The following is an 18,601-nucleotide window of genomic DNA, read 5'->3' as shown; positions in this document are numbered from 1 at the left end:
TAAAAGCAGGAATCTCTTGTCTACGTTTGTGTCTGTGGCTCCATGCTCTCGAGAACCGGGCACTGTATGAAGTTGAAAATCGTCCGGTTTAGGCCTATTGCTCGGGACCCATGAACGGGCAGTGGAGCGTGTGACGTTATTTGGACGAACGATTCTCGTTGGCAAAAAATGTATATAAATAGGCGTCCATCATCCATCCGTGGACCTTTGAATCTCGTAAGCCGCCAACGGGCACTGCATTTGTTATTGAAATTCTGAAATGCTTCAACAGCGACACTTGCAGGGCATCACGTTGATCCCATGATTATTTTCAAATGTCATCTTCAATTCTCTACCACTGTATTGTAGGCTACATGTGTGACAAAGTAATAAACAGATATAGATTCATACAGTATTAGATAAATCAATTATAACGTGCATATTTTGAACTAACATTAAACAAACTATTAGACCTATAGGACAATGATAATTGGATATTTGTTCCTCATGGGAAATGATAATCTTCAGGTGCATTATTTTATCATAGTTGAGTACATTTGCATTAGGTTGTTGGATTATTGAATATAAGAAATTAACATTACTCGAACATAACAAAACAGTAAAACAACATGACGCCATGGGCTATTTTTGTTCACTAGTCACCACCAGAAATTCACTAATTCGATCTTGGCCTCGTCGAAGTAAAGAACCATGTATGACATAAATATGTGGGCTAGATGTCACGCCATTCATTGGAGCCGTGACGTTTTGCGTCACTTCGCAATCCACCAATCACGTGGTATCGTTTTGACAACACTTCCTCGCCACGTTGTTTCCCACTGATTGGTCTTCAAGTGGGATATGGGCGTGGCCAAATGAGGATTTAAGACATACCATTGTTTCGATGGGTAGATGCGTAAACAATAACTAATTAATAGTTTTATTTTACAATGAAATGTAATGTAAATGATTCCATCACAAACACATGATACAACGTCCTCATAAAATATACTGATATGTACGTTTTCTTTCCAATCTGTGAAATAACAAACGTTTTTATTTTGGAGTATAGATAAAACGCACCCCTTTTAACATATAACGGCCAGTTTCAGTAGAAAGGAATTCTAGGCCAGTTACGCCCACTGTCCTGTGACAGCGCTATGAACAGCCAAACCTGTTTCGGTTAGCTTACGTGTCATTCACAACTGATGTGCGTTTGTAGGATTTGAAAGAAATAGAGTCGATTAACTTTGTGAGGTGAGTTTTACTTAAACTATCTTTACGCTGATCTTTGTTGTTGACCTACACTAACGTTATTCTTTTAGCCAGCCAGTGACAGTAGTAGTGGGTAAGCTAACTGCTACTGTGCTAGCTTTATATTAACCTGGATAGCTAGCTAGCCTAGCTATCAATTCAAACAGGCTCTAGATGTACCTCGTTGTCTCTGTCTCTATAGATACCGTTATTTTAGGTCGTTATCTAATGACTTAAGTCGTTTTTTTCTGTATTGTTGTTTATACAATGGTATGTATTTATCGTACTAGCTAGATTGCTAGATGGGCATGAGCTGCTCAGTTAGTTAGCCATCATAAACCCTTAGTGCTCAGTTCTGGCCACTTCATTCATTTAGTCACAGCGCACACTGCCTCTGTCAGTTTTAACCAAATACAGTAGCTACAATAGCCTACTTTAATCAGCAAGTAACCATTGAACTTGGCAGCTACAGTATGTCCTTATTCATTCAAAGTTTAGCTAGCTTGCAAACATGGAAGTTGGAATACAGAAATAAATAGCTTTGTATTACCTAGTCCTTTTTGAAATCACCCGTATTAAATGGCCATTCTGATTTATATATTTTCAGTTTCGGATCAGTTTCGGTGAACAAAGATGACGTCTGCTCCTAGTAATTCGTCATCTGTCTCCTGCCTTGTATTGTCAGGTATTTGACCGCCTACAGATTGCCCTAGCTGCAGACACAAAGGACTCGGATGCTTGGATTGATGATCTCATCCTACCCCGACCCAAAATGAAAGCTCTGATCCTGGTTGGAGGTTACGGCACCAGGCTGCGGCCGCTCACCCTGTCCGTGCCCAAGCCCCTGGTGGACTTCTGTAACAAACCCATCCTCCTTCATCAGGTGGAGGCGCTTGTCAAGGTGAGAGCCACCATCCACAGTCATGAAGATTAACCATAATGGAGTCAGGTGGCTGAGTGGTGAGGGAATCGGGCTAGTAATCCGATGGTTGCCAGTTCGATTCCCGGTCATGCCAACTGACGTTGTGTCCTTGGGCAAGGCACTTCACCCTACTTGCCTCGGGGGAATGTCCCTGTACTTACTGTAAGTCGCTCTGGATAAGTGCGTCTGCTAAATGACTAAATGTAAATGTAACCATGTTTATACAACACTTATTTTATGGGGTTTAGGTGAACTAATATATTGTGTGATACCCACTAAGCTGACGTGTTCAAGAGAGCTCTTGGTATAATGTCAGTGTTCAGGGTAGTCAAGTCTATCCTGGCTGGAATGCCTGTGTGCCACACCAAGTCAACCAGGGTGGTGACGTTGACTGGAGCTGATGCACATTAAGTACCTTCCCTCCATCCCTCCCTCCTTCCCTCCCTCCAGGCTGGAGTGGACCATGTTATCCTGGCCGTAAGCTACATGTCTGATCTGCTGGAGAGAGAGATGAGGATTCAGGAAGAAAGGGTAAGAATAAGACACAATGCACGTAGGCTTGACAAAACAATGAAAGCAGGACATGCATCTCTTTGTTTTAGTATATTTTCTTTAGTGCTTTAAGTCCATAGTGTGATCGGAACCAAAATCTCCCACCATAAGAACAGTTTCTTCAACAAATTCTGATTCTGAATTACGAAATATGACGAACGGAGAACCCTAACCCTAGGGAGTCAGGTGGCTGAGCGGTGAGGGAATCGGGCTACTAATCCGAAGGTTGCCAGTTCGATTCCCGGTCATGCCAACTGACGTTGTGTCCTTGGGCAAGGCACTTCACCCTACTTGCCTCGGGGGGAATGTCCCTGTACTTAATGTAAGTCGCTCTGGATAAGAGCGTCTGCTAAATGACTAAATGTAAAACTCTGAACATGATCTGATTGTGTTCCACAGCTTGGCATCCGGATCTCTCTGTCTCATGAGAAGGAACCGCTGGGAACAGGTGAGAGACCACAGGACTGAGCCCTGTCTCTCCCCTCCCCTCTGCCCAGACCTCACCGTCCCTGTCTCTCCCCTCCCCTCTGCCCAGACCTCACCGTCCCTGTCTCCCCTCCCCTGTGCCCAGACCTCACCGTCCCTGTCTCTCCCCTCCCCTCTGCCCAGACCTCACCGTCCCTGTCTCTCCCCTCCCCTCTGCCCAGACCTCACCGTCCCTGTCTCTCCCCTCCCCTCTGCCCAGACCTCACCGTCCCTGTCTCTCCCCTCTGCCCAGACCTCACCGTCCCTGTCTCTCCCCTCCCCTCTGCCCAGACCTCACCGTCCCTGTCTCCCCTCCCCTGTGCCCAGACCTCACCGTCCCTGTCTCTCCCCTCCCCTCTGCCCAGACCTCACCGTCCCTGTCTCTCCCCTCCCCTCTGCCCAGACCTCACCGTTTCTCCCTCAACGCTGCCCACACTCTCTCAGGAGATGCTACCCCTACATGGGAGTGGACATGTAGAAGCTAGAACTGTAATCTTGGAACTAGAACCTAACGCCCCTCTCCCCCCCCCCCCCCCAGCCGGCCCCCTGGCCCTGGCCAGAGAGCTGCTGACAGACGACGACGAGGCATTCTTTGTGCTCAACAGCGACGTCATCTGCGACTTCCCCTTCGAGGACATGCTGAAGTTCCACAAGCACCACGGCCGGGAGGGCACCATCGTGGTGAGTGGGAGCCGCCGGCCAGCTCACCTGAGTCCAAGGGGTCGCCCAGCAGCTGTGGACGGAGGGCCGCCCTCTGACCTTTTGTCTTTGTGCGTCAGGTGACCAGGGTGGAGGAGCCGTCCAAGTACGGCGTGGTGGTGTACGAGGCCGAGAGCGGACGGATCTACCGCTTCGTGGAGAAGCCCCAGGTGTTCGTCTCCAACAAGATCAATGCTGGCATGTACATCTTCAGCCCCTCCATGCTCTCCAGGATCCAGGTGAGCCCAGGACACCTCACACACACACCGTCACACACACTGTCACACACACTGTCTCACACACACTGTCACACACACTCTCTCTCTCATACACCCTGTTACCCACACTACTGTACACACACACAAACACACGGCTCCTTGACCAATCCAAATCTACTGTGGCTACTGTGATTGGCTGTGAAGTTGCGGTTCTAACTGTCCTGTCCCTGCAGCTCCAACCCACCTCCATAGAGAAGGAGATCTTTCCCCTCATGGCCGAGGAGAGACACCTGTACGCTATGGAGCTTCAAGGTACAGTATCCTTCTCTCTGTCAACTTGGAGAACTACCCACAACCTCAGACTCAACCACTGTGTTCTTTCCTCACGGATGCTTTGTTTGTAACTTTAAATGTACGTTTTTACAGTTGATATCTGTCATGTCTGTCTCTCTCTGACTGATTTACCTGTCTGTCTTCTTCTGTGTCTGCCTGTCTGTTTGTCTCCAGGGTTCTGGATGGATATCGGTCAGCCCAAGGACTTCCTGACAGGCATGTGCATGTACCTGCAGTCGGTACGGCAACATGCACCTGAGCGTCTACGCACCGGGCCTGGCTTCCTGGGGAACGTTCTGGTGGTGAGTGTTTTTCTCTCTCTCTCACACACACACACCTCTACTTTTGCTCCATGCTCTTCCACATTTAACCACAAGGGGGCACCCCAGGCCAGCTATATACATAACCGAGCTGAACCTTGAATCAAGGAGACGAGTAAACAAAGCACCATGGGTCCTGAAATGACAAATTCTACTGAAATACCCCCATGAAACCTCCAGGTAGCGCTGTGTTATATCTGTTTCTGCCCCAGGCCCCTACGGCCCAGATCGGGGAGAACTGCACCATCGGGCCCAACGTGACGCTCGGCGCTGACGTGGTGCTGGAGGACGGGGTGAGGATTAAGCGCTGCACGGTCCTAAAGGGGGCCCGAGTCCGATCCCACTCCTGGCTGGAGTCCTGCATCGTGGGCTGGAGCTCCTCTGTGGGGCAGTGGGTGAGGAACACACACACACTTACCTTGTTTATTTTATTTTATTTTTTGTCATTTTAGCAGACGCTCTTATCCAGAGGGACTTACAGTAAGTACAGGGACATTCTCTCCCGAGGCAAGTAGGGTGAAGTGCCTTGCCCAAGGACACAACGTAATTTTGCACGGCCGGGAATCGAACCAGCGACCTTCTGATTACTAGCCCGATTCTCTAACCGCTCAGCCACCTGACTCCCTTGTACACACCTTGTACACTCACTATCTCTGTCTCACACACACACTCTCACACTGTTACCTTGTAGACCACACTATCTATCTATCTTACACCCCTACCTTCCACCTCCCTCTACCTGTACTACAACCTGGTTCCTCAGACCCCTGTCTTCTGCTCCTGGTTCCTCTGACCCCTGTGTGATGTTCTCCTTCCTCAGGTACGCATGGAGAACGTGACCGTTCTAGGCGAAGACGTGATTGTCAACGACGAGCTCTACCTCAACGGGGCCAACGTCCTTCCTCACAAGTCCATCAACGACTCTGTGCCTGAGCCGCGCATCATCATGTAGCCGCGACGCAGACGCAGCTTCGTCACGGCCTCCACGGACCCGCAGGAGAGAGGCGCAGGGTCAGGCCAGCTGGAGAGGCTCTCGAGTGGGGTAGCTAGGCTAGGGAGGCCTGTCACTGACAGGAGGTGTCACTGACAAGGGGTAGGACAAACTGAAGAAAACTAAATAGAAGGAGAGATTAGAGGCATTAGAGGAAGACATGAACATTGCTGTTGAGATTTACTATGCATAAGAACAACTGATAGAGCAGACCATACCAGAACAGGGGGGTGTGGGTATGACTGGTTGATGGGTTGCCATGGGGAATTTGTTTGCTATTTTCTGTTTAATTCACCTTTTTTGTGTTTGTTTGCTTACTTTGCCTCATAATTTTTCATTACGCTCTACTTTGATGCCAACCTCTGTATGTCCATAGAAGAACTCCCATCAATGTCTGTGGGACTATTAATGCTGTTGTAACAACACACGGTGCACTGCAGGGTCAGCAGTAGAGAACAGAACTCTCTCTCTCTCTCTCTCTCTCTCTCTCTCTGATCACTTAGATAGAAGGGTTAGTATTTCTTCATGCTTCAAACGTTTCAGTTGAGGAACTCCTTTGACCTTGTGTGCCATGACCGTACTATCTCTGTGAACCCCTCTGTCTCTCCATGCTGTGCTTTCATGCTCACGTTCAATTAGCATTATGAGGGACGTCTTAACAGGCATTCCATGTAGTGTTGGAAAGGATTCTCATTCATTGACAACACGGGATGTCATAACGCTAATGTTGGTTAGTCTGTGGTTCTGTCAAACTTTTACTGATCTGATCTCCCCACTGCACTAAAGGTAGAAGGGTGTATATATGTGCACTAATTAGAACTCTGGTGATTAAAGACGAGCCTTTCCGAGCTGTTTAGATGGGTGAACCTTAGGGTTATGATGGGTGTCATGTTTCTGTATTTACTGATTCTAAGAGCCTCGCTGATGTATCTCTTGTCAGGGGGCCAGTGGCTGTGTCCAGCAGGTGTCATGGACCTGTCAGAAGTCTACATTTTCAATGAAGTAGTCCTTTTTTTATCATATTAATATAATACCTTCCAACAGAACATGTCCTGTCCGGTGTCTGATTTGTCTTCAGTGTTTACTGTGGTGGACTTCAGTTGTGTCTGTGATCAAAGGCCTTTTCTTTGACACGCTCTAACAGGCATTTTAGACTTCAATTGAAACATGTTATCGTCTACACACCATTTATTATGAACTGTATAAATAGTTTTTATGCATTCATATCCTTCAGCGATGAGACCCACCCAACTCACAGCTGTAACGTCTTCAAACAAATACAATCACGCACCAGACTCACGATTGGACAGTATGCAGTAGGGTGAATTTGGGTAATCGGGGACATTGGGTAATGTGGGACACCTAAACTCCAGAGCGTTTTCTGCCCTGCTATGACAATGTCTAGTCCACAGAACTTTGACTCTATAGGTTTAGCATGGATGTTATGTGACTGAAATCACAAAACGTGATTGGTGTGGTGTCACAGAAAGGGTCAGGGCACTAGTTACTCAGGAAGCTCCGATGAGAAAAATGCAAAACATGTCCCAGATTACCCGAATTCACCCTACGTGGTTGACAAAAGTACAGAAAGGCATCTGACAACTTCGTTGGTGTATTTGTTGGACTCCAGATCCATGAAGTTTCCGGCTAAATTGCATTTTACATGGAAAATGCAATTTAGCCGGAAACTTCACCAAAAGTGGAGGCCTATCAGTGTAATCTGCGGGTTCTTCTGACTCCAAGCGTCATCTATTTAGCATAACCATTTTCGGTTTTATTTGGGCTAAAACCTGTGGGTGTCTGCATCGTTCGTCATCGAGTATTGTTTGTGAACAAATGTACTCATGAAATGTCCCAGTGAATAGTTTGTTTACAGACTGTATACAGACTGTCTCCTTCATCACTTGCAAAAACAGTCGCGTTTGCAGTGATGTGGTCATGGTGGAGGAATGAATCCTTATTACATCGCTGTCTCATGCCCCCGTAAATGAGGTCCGGAGCGTGGGTGTGTTTGTCGGACCCTGATTCATCTGTCTTCTACTCTTCCATAAAAAGGCAAAAAAAACAAGCGGATGGGTGTTTTAGAGTACACAGGAAACTTGTTCCCAACAATAATAGATCACAGCTAAGCGACCCGCGCATTCGCGTAGATCTTCTCTTTAACCGGTGATGTCATGCTGTCTCTACTGTCTCAACATGGGTGTTCCTAACTTTGTAACCGGGGCAAAGAACTAGTGAATTTCAATTGGTTGAGAGATTTTCCCTCTCTGCTGTGAGTGGTTGTTTTGGGCGTTCTAGGGATTCCCTTTCGAACAGATCGTTTAAGACCTCTTCGTCAAACTGATGCAGGGCACACCACGGACCTGCTGGTTTCTGCAGACTCACGGAGCGGAGGTGAAACTTTTTGCGCGCTCTCAACATCACGGGGAAACTCCTCACCACAGCCTTTACACATCTTTGTAAGAACAAATGGACTTGACCTCGACAATGGAGAAGGTGAGCAAAGATCCAGCTTGTTGCTACACAGCAAAGCAGGATTTAAACATTACTTTACTCAATTGAAAGTGATTTATTTAAGTCGATAATGCATACTAAGAAACACAATACCCAGTAAGAGCCCCATAGCCTCTCCATCTTATTAGTTAGCATGGAAGTCTACTATACAACAAGTCCAAGTTAATGTCTGATTGAAGGTTTCTTTTGGAACAATTCTCTGCCAAGAATCTCAAATACCCAAGACTTAATGATTGAATATTTTCCCGAAAAGGAATGACTGACCTCAGAGAGAAGAGTGATTTCTTAAGGAAAACGTTGCTGAGAAAGGGAGCTAACCTGCCGAGTGGAGATGAAAGCCAGCTCATTTGTCAGTCTGCTTAAGAGGACAGCCCCCCCCCCCCCCCCCACTCCCCTGTTTCTCATCACCTGTCCTGGATGATCCTCCTTGGAAAAAACCTGGATGACATCACAGGAAATAGCTTCAGCCTCCCCCTGGCTTTGTCATGAATTCACACATTGTTGTAGAGCTGAGAAGCCCTGCCAAGAATGGGCTTCCAGTCAGCTTCTCTGTGTGTCTGTGTGTGTGTCTCTGTGTGTGTGTGTGTCTCTGTGTGTGTCTCTGTGTGTGTGTGTGTGACTGTGTGTGTGTCTGTGTGTGTGTCTCTGTGTGTGTGTGTCTGTGTGTGTGTGTGTCTCTGTGTGTGTCTCTGTGTGTGTGTGTGTGTGACTGTGTGTGTGTCTGTGTGTGTCTGTGTGTGTGTGTGTCTCTGTGTGTGTCTCTGTGTGTGTCTGTATGTGTGTGTGTCTCTGTGTGTGTGTCTGTGTGTGTCTGTGTGTGTGTGTCTCTGTGTGTGTCTCTGTGTGTGTGTGTGTGACTGTGTGTGTGTGTTGGTGCGTGTGTCCCCCCCCGTTTTTTCTGCCACACCGGACCACTAAACATGGCAGGCCCATTAAAATAGTTTCCAGCTTTTCAGTCACACCCCCATCTCAGTCCTGCTAGCTTTACCGTGGGTTCACCTTTTTATGAAAGACCACACTGTATTCACAGAACAGTAGTCAGGATTATCCTCACTGGACCGAAATCTACCCCTCTCAGTCAGAGCCTTTTCCAACTGTCAAACAAGGCTGGGTTTGATTGTCCTCACTGAATGAAGAAGATAGTCTTGTTTCATGGTGACTTCGGGGATGAATACAGTACATCTGAACATTCATACATTACATCGTTTTTGGAGGCAATTCTTCATAGTTCTACTTATTTATTGACCAGTTATTTTTTGTTTGTAACTTACATACCAACTTAACTTACATAACTTTCCCTCCCTTCACAGAGGATTCTTTTGTGTGTGTGTCTAACAGAAACACATACCTCTCGTGTTTAGAACGATAGACCAGTTAGAACATTTCCTCAGGTCTCTTATCCTTCTCCTAAATATAGACGTCCCACGGACCACCTCCTCCCTGCTTCTCATCACCACTGCCATTTCCTGCTCTGTGTTTTTCTTCCCCACGACACCCCAGAGCTGCTCCGTGCTAATTCTTACACAGAAGAGCTGAACCGCACAGAACGCCTCCGTGTGAATGATCTCCATGGTCCAGAATCAACGGCAGCCATGTTTGTATTCCAGTCTGGGTAAACAGGCCGTCATCTTTCAGGGAGGGAGAGGGCGCTGAGCAAGGAGCCTGGCCGCCCTGGGCGAACAGGCCGCTCATTCACACCTCCGTGGGCCTGGCAGCTTGTTAAGACAGAACAGGCAGTTGAACTTGTGTCAGTCAGTCCGGGTCTCACTCACCTGACACATACTGGCCTGCCCTGCATAGCAGAAACCTCACATGCTATGAGCACACCGTCAAGCACCAGGGGAGTGCTTGATTTAGACTCAACCAGTACGTGGAAATCTATGGAACCATCCCAAAGGTAGTGACTGGCATGCAAATCAAATGCATCTAAAATACCTCCAGGTAATTGATAGCTGTGTTCGCCCCAGGTCTTCTGGCTGGGGCAGGCAGGGAGAGAGGCAGGGAGAGAGGCAGGGAGAGAGGCAGGGAGGGAGGCAGGGAGGGAGGCAGGGAGGGAGGGAGGCAGGGAGAGAGGCAGGGAGAGAGGCAGGGAGGGAGGCAGGGAGAGAGGAAGGCCCCACAGCCCAGGGGGGAACAGCGGGACTTTTAGAGGCGGATTACAAAGGGATCTGATACTATGGTTTCCCCGTTGTTTATTTTGTTGCTCGGCTATTTATACTGTTGTCCTGGCTCCACCTTGTCAACGGGAGGCTTAAACAACACTTAGTTTGGAGAGAGGCTGTGGTTTCAGCGCCTGCAGTGTCCTGTACAGCTATCGCTCTGTCATGTCCTCTCTGACTGATCTCTCCTGGACCTGTGGGAGATATAAGTATTGGTTGATAAATGATGAGACACACACATTGGGACCATAGAGCAACAGGTCAAAAAAATAAAAGCATTTACATTAAGCAGACGCTCTTATCCAGACCGATTTACAGTAAGTACAGGGACATTCCGCCCGAGGCAAGTAGGGTGAAGTGCCTTGCCCAAGGAAACAACGTCATAAGACACGGCCAGGAATCGAACCGGCAACCTTCCGATTAATAGCCCGATTCCCTAACCGCTCAGCCACCTGACCCATTTTGTAAATATGTCTTGTAAATATCATTAAACTAATGATCAACAGATTATAAATGGTTTACGAGGCCTTTATGAGGTGTTTCCAGAGAACAGAGGGGGGGGGGGGGGCGTGGTGGGTCACCCCCACACATTTCAGCCACGGCCATGATTCCCTGGAGAGACAGAGAGAGAGAGACAGAGAGAGAGAGACAAAGAGAGAGAAAGACAAAGAGAGACAGAGGAAGAGAGAGAGAAAAGCCTCTTTAAGCTCCGTCACAGAGTAAAAAATGTCTGGCTTTCAGCCCAAGTTCAAATAAACAGCTTGAAGGCTCCAGTGTGCAACAGGGGAATCCTCCTAGAGCTCCATTCATTAGCTGGCTGTTTAGGCTCAGCTGAAAGCATTATGTTCTCAAGACCTGGCAACATGCCCTTACTAGAACTTGAATTAAGTGTGAGGACACTTCTGAGTTATGATAATGACCACACATTTCAAACACACCACCGCGTTATACTACTTGCTGTGCCTTTGGAGACAAGTCCAGCTGTGGCCACTAGGATTGAGCAGAGAGTGTGGTAGATTAGAGCATTGGAGTGTGTGAGGGAGTGCTGAGAGTGGGGATTAGAGAGTTTGTCTCGATAGTGATTCACCCTGACCAAGCCATGATGACGTCACCTGAGTAGTGCGAGTTACTGTAATCAGATACCATGTTCGGTCTTGTCCACTTGTGTGTGTGTGTGTTTGTGTCTGGAAGCTGAAAGTGGATGTGTTTCACTGTCTGTGTCTCATTGTGTGTCACTGTGAGCCCCTGGTGTTGTGGGAGTCATTGTCTGTGTGTATCTGTACTCAGGTTTGTCATTGTCTGTGTGTATCTGTACTCAGGTTTGTCATTGTCTGTGTGTATCTGTACTCAGGTTTGTCACCTGTGTGTATCTGTACTCAGGTTTGTCACTTGTGTGTATCTGTACTCAGGTTTGTCACCTGTGTGTATCTGTACTCAGATTTGTCACTTGTGTGTATCTGTACTCAGGTTTGTCACCTGTGTGTATCTGTACTCAGGTTTGTCACCTGTGTGTATCTGTCTGTACTCAGGTTTGTCACAGAGGACAGTCAGAACTCTCTCATCTGTCTTGGGGTTGTCACAGGGGATGAATGTGCTGAGCCAGCCACAGCAGCTTTGCTATTAGCTACACAGTAACATCCGTTTAACTACACGACACGCATAACAGCTCAAAGGTGCCAGGCTCTTTTCGAGAGTCTGTCTTTGGCTTTGGGTTTAGATTGTGTTTCTGTTGAAGACCCGTATTTCTATCCTCTTAAAAACCTTGTCCTCTCTTCTCTTCTGCCTCTCCTCTCTCCTGCCTCTCTTCTCTCCTGCCTCTCCTCTCTCCTGCCTCTCCTCTCTCCTGCCTCTCTTCTCTCCTGCCTCTCCTCTCTCCTGCATCTCTTCTCTCCTGCCTCTCTTCTCTCCTGCCTCTCCTCTCTCCTGCCTCTCCTCTCCTGCCTCTCTTCTCTTCTGCCTCTCCTCTCTTCTGCCTCTCCTCTCTCCTGCCTCTCTTCTCTCCTGCCTCTCCTCTCTCCTGCCTCTCTTCTCTCCTGCCTCTCTTCTCTCCTGCCTCTCCTCTCTCCTGCCTCTCTTCTCTTCTGCCTCTCCTCTCTCCTGCCTCTCTTCTCTCCTGCCTCTCTTCTCTCCTGCCTCTCTTCTCTCCTGCCTCTGTTCTCTCCTGCCTCTCTTCTCTCCTGCCTCTCTTCTCTCCTGCCTCTCCTCTCTCCTGCCTCTCTTCTCTCCTGCCTCTCCTCTCTCCTGCCTCTCTTCTGTCCTCCTTTGTTTTCCCTTCTTTCCCAGATGTCAGTGGGGCACCCTCCAGAGGGGCGGGGCGCACCGTGTCAGACATGTAAAGATATCTGCTCTGGATTCAAGCCACATTCCTGGAGGTAAATTATTCCTCTTGTTGAAAAAAAACCCCACATGAAAAACAACACACAGCTTTCTCTCCCTCCTTCTCCACCTTCACCTCCTCTTTCCTCTCCTCTTTCTCTCCCTCCTTCTCCACCTTCACCTCCTCTTTCCTCTCCTCTTTCTCTCCCTCCTTCTCCACCTTCACCTCCTCTTTCCTCTCCTCTTTCTCTCCCTCCTTCTCCACCTTCACCTCCTCTTTCCTCTCCTCTTTCTCTCCCTCCTTCTCCACCTTCACCTCCTCTTTCCTCTCCTCTTTCTCCCCCTCCTTCTCCACCTTCACCTCCTCTTTCCTCTCCTCTTTCTCTCCCTCCTTCTCCACCTTCTCCTCCTCTTTCCTCTCCCCTTTCTCTCCCTCCTTCATCTTCCCCTCCTCTTGCCTCTCCCCTTTCTCTCCCTCCTTCACCTTCTCCTCCTCTTTCCTCTCCCCTTTCTCTCCCTCCTTCACCTTCTCCTCCTCTTTCCTCTCCCCTTTCCCCTTCTCCTCTCTCCCATTCTATCATATCACCACCCCCTCTCTTCTCCTCCGCCTCCCTTCTCCTTCCTGTTCTCCTACTCCTCACTCCTCCTAATTTTCATCCACCCTCCCCATTATGCCTCTTGTTCTCCTCTTCCACCCCTTCTCCTCCTCCTCCCTCTCTCCTTGTCCCCTGTTGTTTCTGGAATGTTTCACTTCATTTGCCTCCTTCCCTGTGCACTGGTGGTGCCGCCTTTTCATTCTGTTTTTGTTTGGATATCCATCGTCTTGTAAAATGATTGATGGTCCAGAAATACCGGCAAATCACAGATAAACAGTACGTCTGTGTCTGCAGAGTGGTGCTCAGTCTGCAGGCTCTCCAGACAGACCGGGGAGATCAGAAAGCTAAACTATTATCAGCGGCAAGGTCTGAAGAGAGGCTATCTAGTGGAACGTAGGAATGTTGCTCAGCTATTTGAGACTCTGGGGACTAGGATTAGTTTTGTATAGCATAACTGTAACTTATAAGTGTCCATCCTTTTGAACGTTGTTGAAGCCTTAACCTTATCTGATACTGTCTGTTAACGCTCACTCTGACCTTGACCCTGACCTTGACCCTGACTATGACCCTGGAAATGACCCTAACCCTGAAAATGACCTTCACCCTAATCCTAACCTTGACCCTGGTTATGACCCTGACCCTGTCAACAGGAAGGCGTGCGTGGCGTGCCACTGCAGCCTAGAAGACCACGCCCCCAGCTCTGACCTTGAGGACGATCACCGGATGGGCCGCCTGCTGGCGGACTCCAAGTACGCCCACCTGACAGCCAAGGTCAAAGGTGGCGCCGGCCTCCGAGTCTACAAACGCAACCGCATGATCATCACCAACCCTGTGGTCTCCCGCAAGGACCCCACCTTCAACACCATCACCTATGACTGGGCACCGCCCGGCCTGACTCAGAAACTGGTGAGAGTCCCAGTCACCCGTTGGAAGAAAACTGTGTTCTGGAGAAGAAGGTTCCAGAAAGATGTTTTATCATCCGGTCTTTATTTAACCCTCCCTTCATCACGTGGGATTAGGACAGGATTTTAGATTAGCATGCAGTATGCCTTAGGGGGTGCCTTCCACTTAGAGTGAGATAGGGAGAGGGTATGTGTGTGTGTGTAATGGCATGCCTCTAGTGTGCTGGCTTCACCTTGATCCAGCCTGTAGACAGACTGACCTTTACTGCATCGAGCTCAGGCATTACTGCAGCCTGCTGTCACTGGCTTTACGATGACACTGTTCTGGTCCAACTCTGGCCCTGATCTGGTTCTATTATATGGCTGTTCTGGTTCTATGACGACCCTGTTCTGGTTCTGTTATGTCTCTGTTTTAGTTCTGAGTTCTTCATTGAGACAAGAGCCCTCGAAACCATGTGCACCAGTCCAGGGTTATTAATCAGCTTGAATCGTCAGAAAGTACTTGATTTGTGCAACCTACTCGGCAGACTCTACACATGTTGAGGTTGATGTATAGGCTATTTAAAAACACCTCTCTGCTAGGTAGACCATCTACTTCTGGTTGTCGTGTGAGAAAACCTCAGAGATTTAGAACAGGAGGTGGTTTGTGGGCCTTTCAGAAAGCCCTCAGAGGAGCAGCCAATGACATGCAAGCATCTCAGCACTGCGGTGGGCTCGGATTGGCTGAGGAAAACACACCAGGACGTGCTTCCAGGAGGCTTTATGGGTTTGTAATCATGTGCAGCCTTCTGTGTGGAGCTGCAGAACAGGGTGTCGGTTAGGGAAGGAGAGAGCAGGAGCGTGGTTGGACCAATCAGCCAGGACCAAGGTCTGTGGAGGCTCCTACTGGACTTACTAGGATGGAGGGAGGTAGGGAGGGAAGGATGGAGGGAGGGAGGTAGGGAAGGAAGGGTAGAGGGGTGGAGGGATGTGGAATGCACACCACGATGTGGTGCTGACAGGGTTCTGGAGGAGAGACACCCTCATTCTCTCTCTCTCTCTCTGCTCTCCCACAGAGAAGCCTGGCCACAGTCTTGGAACTAGTTGTGGAATCTCCCTCTGCCAGTAACATGTCTTTTTTTTATTTGTCATATAATGGCTGTTAAACGGTTGTTAAAGCTGATATTAAAGCCTCGGTGTCAGACACAATCATATGGCAGCTTAACAATGAGGCAGTGTGCTGCTGGGGGTACTGGCTCTCTCTTGCTCTCTCTCTTCCTCTTCTGGCTCTCATTCACTGTCTTTTTTATCTATGTCTCTGTCTCTCTCTTCCACTCTTCGTCTTTCCATCTCTGTCTGTCTCTCTCTCTCTCTCTCTTTGTCTGTATCTTTGTCTCTCTCTCTGTGTGTCTCTCTGTGTCTCTCTGTGTCTCTCTGTCTCTCTCTCTCTCTCTCTCTCTCTCTCTCTCTCTCTCTCTCTCTCTCTCTCTCTCTCTCTCTCTCTCTCTCTGTGTGTCTCTCTGTCTCTCTCTATCTCCTGAGGTAACATAACGTACACCAAGGTACACGTTGTCGAGTGTGTCCTGACCTCTCTCTCTCTTCCTCTGTGTGTGTGTGTGTGTTGTCCAGGCCATGCAGTACATGGAGCTCCTCCCAGAGGAGAAGCGCCCGGTGGCGGGTACGGAGGGAGCGCTGTACCGCCGCAGGCAGCTGCTGAGACAGCTACCAGTCTACGACCAGGACCCGGCCGCCTGCCAGGGCCTGTCTGAGCAGGGGGCGAGGGACATGGCCGCCTTCGTCAGGAGCTACAAGGACGTGGCTCTGGGGGTGGGGGAGGTGGCTCTGCCCGGAGAGGGAGGGGCCAGCAGGGAGGGGGGAGGAGCCGGGAGGGAGGGGGGAGGAGCCGGGAGGGAGGGGGCGACCAAGCAGAAGAACGGCAAGGGCAGTCAGGATCATCCAGACCCCCCGAGCTCCACCATCTCCAACGGCATCGAGAACAGCTGCAAGAAGATTGAATATGTAAGTAAACAGGTCAACAAATACAGAAACGACACACATACAACACAATCCTCTGAGCTAGGGGCCCCTGTACTATAGTGGTGAAACACGATCGTCCCTAATTGGTTCAAGATTTGTTTCCTGTGTCTCGTCGTTCAGCCTATCGTCTCCATCTCAGTTTGACATGTCCCTCCCCCTGAAACTCTAAGCTTCCCTGTCATCTCTCCCTCTCTCTCCCCAGTCTCACAAATGGATCTTTGCTTTGAAAACGTAATTGCGATTCCGAGAAAATAATGTTTAAAAGAACCTTGCTGTGACATGTATGGGGCTTTGGATGAGCTAAATATCTCTCTCGTCCCTTTAATTATGGCGACCTTTAAAGTAGCCTACATCAGACAAACCGAGGGCCTGGGACAGAGTGAGCCCTGAAGCCTCTTTCTCCAGACAGGGGCGAGCGGGACCTGAGAAAGTGTTCTGAGGGAGACGCACACACGCACATGCTGTACACACACACAGAGCATAGCATATACACACATGCTGTACACACACACAGAGCATAGCATATACACACATGCTGTACACACACACAGAGCATAGCATAGCATATACACACATGCTGTATACACACACACACACACACACACACACACAGACATACTAGACTGCAGCTGGAGTGTGTGCTGACTGTGTGTGTGTGGATGTGTTTGTGTCTTTCGTTGCAGAGAAAAGTAAACCTACCTCAGGTCAAGAACCAGACTCAGACACAGCCAACCATCTGGAGAGAGGGAGCGAGGGAGAGAGACAGAATGAGAGAGGAAGAGAGAGAAAGAGAGACAGAGACGTCGAGAGACAGAGTAAGAGACAGAAAGGGGAAAGAGACAGAAAGAAAGAGTAACAGATGGAGACAGAGATGTCTGTATTCCTGATTAGGCCGCCTTGTTTTGGCAGTCATCAAAGGAAAGAGCAGTCATTCCTGTAAGCTCCAGGAGGAGATCAGGTTCTCCTGACATCGAGACAGCATACCTGCACTCTCAAAACCCAGGGTTCCAAGAAGGTTCTGTGGTTCCCTCTGGACCTCTCTCAAACCCCCTTTAACAACCCCTTTTGGTTACTGGTAGTCAGTGAAATGCAATTGGTGAAAACAGTTCTACCCAACAAAAAAAACCAGGTTTTCTTAGTAAAATGTTTGACTAATCAAAAAGACAAGGACACGAGAGGAACCATTACTGAATTGTTTTCCTAGAAGACACTGAAGTCTGGGTAGCAAGAAACATGAAGAACATTGATCCAACCTGTTGAATACAGAATGACCTCACACCACCGAAGCCTCAGTCATGCATCACAGTTACCTCAGACAAGAGGGCGGGTGTTTTACGCCCCTGTAAGTGTCTGTGGCTGGGTGATAAATGATGGGGATTTACGAGTGAGGGAGAGAGCACCTTGTCTTCTCTAGCTTTAAATGGACCTGTTTATAGGCCCATTAAACATCAGTGCAAAGCCACACTTCCCAACTGAGATTTATAGACAGAACATTCATATAGAGAAAGCTTGCTTGTTTGTGTAATGGCGATATAGAATGAGACCCGCACACCGTTCCATAAACACTGCACTAACACTGCAAGGTTTACAGATTTGGCATCCCTCCTTCACAAATGCAGTGTTTCGAATACATACAGAGTAAACACAAGAATGCGCTGTTGCGAATCGATCAAGAGAAAGCCGGAATGATGCAATGCTGTAAGATAAAAGGTCTGTTTAATTTGACCACCCGCACTGTAAACCCGGGGCTTGCGTCCGATGTTCAGGACTGTGCCTGTATCAGGACAGTGGTGTACAGTAGAGGGTACTCCCTCCTCCTGCTGCTACTGCTGGTGGTGTAAGAGCTGTCGCAGCCCAGAGAACATCTGCTACTTGTGGGGGCCTCCCTGTCGTTACCGTGGCAACGCGTCCTTGATCGTTACCCCCACCGAGACCACGGTGTGACCGGCGGGAATGGCGGCGTGTGTGTACGTGCGTGCTTGTGTGTGTATAGAGTGTTACACACACCCACTCCCCTGTGGTGTCAGTCTGTACATGTGAAGCTGGAGTGAGTACATCTGGACTTATCACAACTGTTCCCTCTCCTCTCTCTTTTCTCTCCGCATTCCCACTCAACCCTTCGTCCCCACCTCCTCTCGACTACAACCCTCACCTCTTCTCTCCCCCTTTCTCTGATCTTACACCTCTCTCACCCCCCCCCTCCCAGTTTTGCAGCGGCTGTGGGGTGTAGCGTCCAGCGACAACCCGGTGGTGTATGCCGAGCAGGCAGGCTACGAGCGGCAGTGGCACCCCACCTGCTTCAGGTGCTCCCAGTGTGGCGAGGCCCTGGTGGACCTGGTCTACTTCTGGAAATCCGGAGCCCTGC

The 18,601-nt window shown here is 48.9% G+C and overlaps 2 protein-coding genes across 2 annotated transcripts; both read left to right on the top strand.

Annotated features, from left to right (window-relative positions):
* The first annotated feature begins 1,107 nt into the window (after positions 1 to 1,107).
* gmppb (GDP-mannose pyrophosphorylase B) lies at positions 1,108 to 6,779 on the top strand. The gene is made up of 10 exons (XM_062471032.1): positions 1,108 to 1,236; positions 1,919 to 2,134; positions 2,606 to 2,686; positions 3,107 to 3,155; positions 3,711 to 3,853; positions 3,952 to 4,110; positions 4,323 to 4,401; positions 4,597 to 4,724; positions 4,955 to 5,137; positions 5,563 to 6,779. The coding sequence occupies exons 2-10, from the start codon at positions 2,006 to 2,008 to the stop codon at positions 5,692 to 5,694; spliced, it is 1,083 nt and encodes a 360-aa protein (XP_062327016.1). The 5' UTR covers positions 1,108 to 1,236; positions 1,919 to 2,005; the 3' UTR covers positions 5,695 to 6,779.
* Positions 6,780 to 7,879: 1,100 nt separating this feature from the next.
* On the top strand, positions 7,880 to 18,589 carry lmcd1 (LIM and cysteine-rich domains 1). The gene is made up of 5 exons (XM_062471045.1): positions 7,880 to 8,229; positions 12,690 to 12,778; positions 13,969 to 14,224; positions 15,829 to 16,218; positions 18,443 to 18,589. The coding sequence occupies exons 1-5, from the start codon at positions 8,203 to 8,205 to the stop codon at positions 18,464 to 18,466; spliced, it is 786 nt and encodes a 261-aa protein (XP_062327029.1). The 5' UTR covers positions 7,880 to 8,202; the 3' UTR covers positions 18,467 to 18,589.
* Positions 18,590 to 18,601: the final 12 nt, after the last annotated feature.

The sequence above is a fragment of the Osmerus eperlanus genome, chromosome 1 (assembly GCF_963692335.1).
Source record: "Osmerus eperlanus chromosome 1, fOsmEpe2.1, whole genome shotgun sequence".
NCBI classification, from domain to species: Eukaryota; Metazoa; Chordata; class Actinopteri; order Osmeriformes; family Osmeridae; genus Osmerus; species Osmerus eperlanus.
This window is presented reverse-complemented; position numbering and strand designations above follow the sequence as displayed.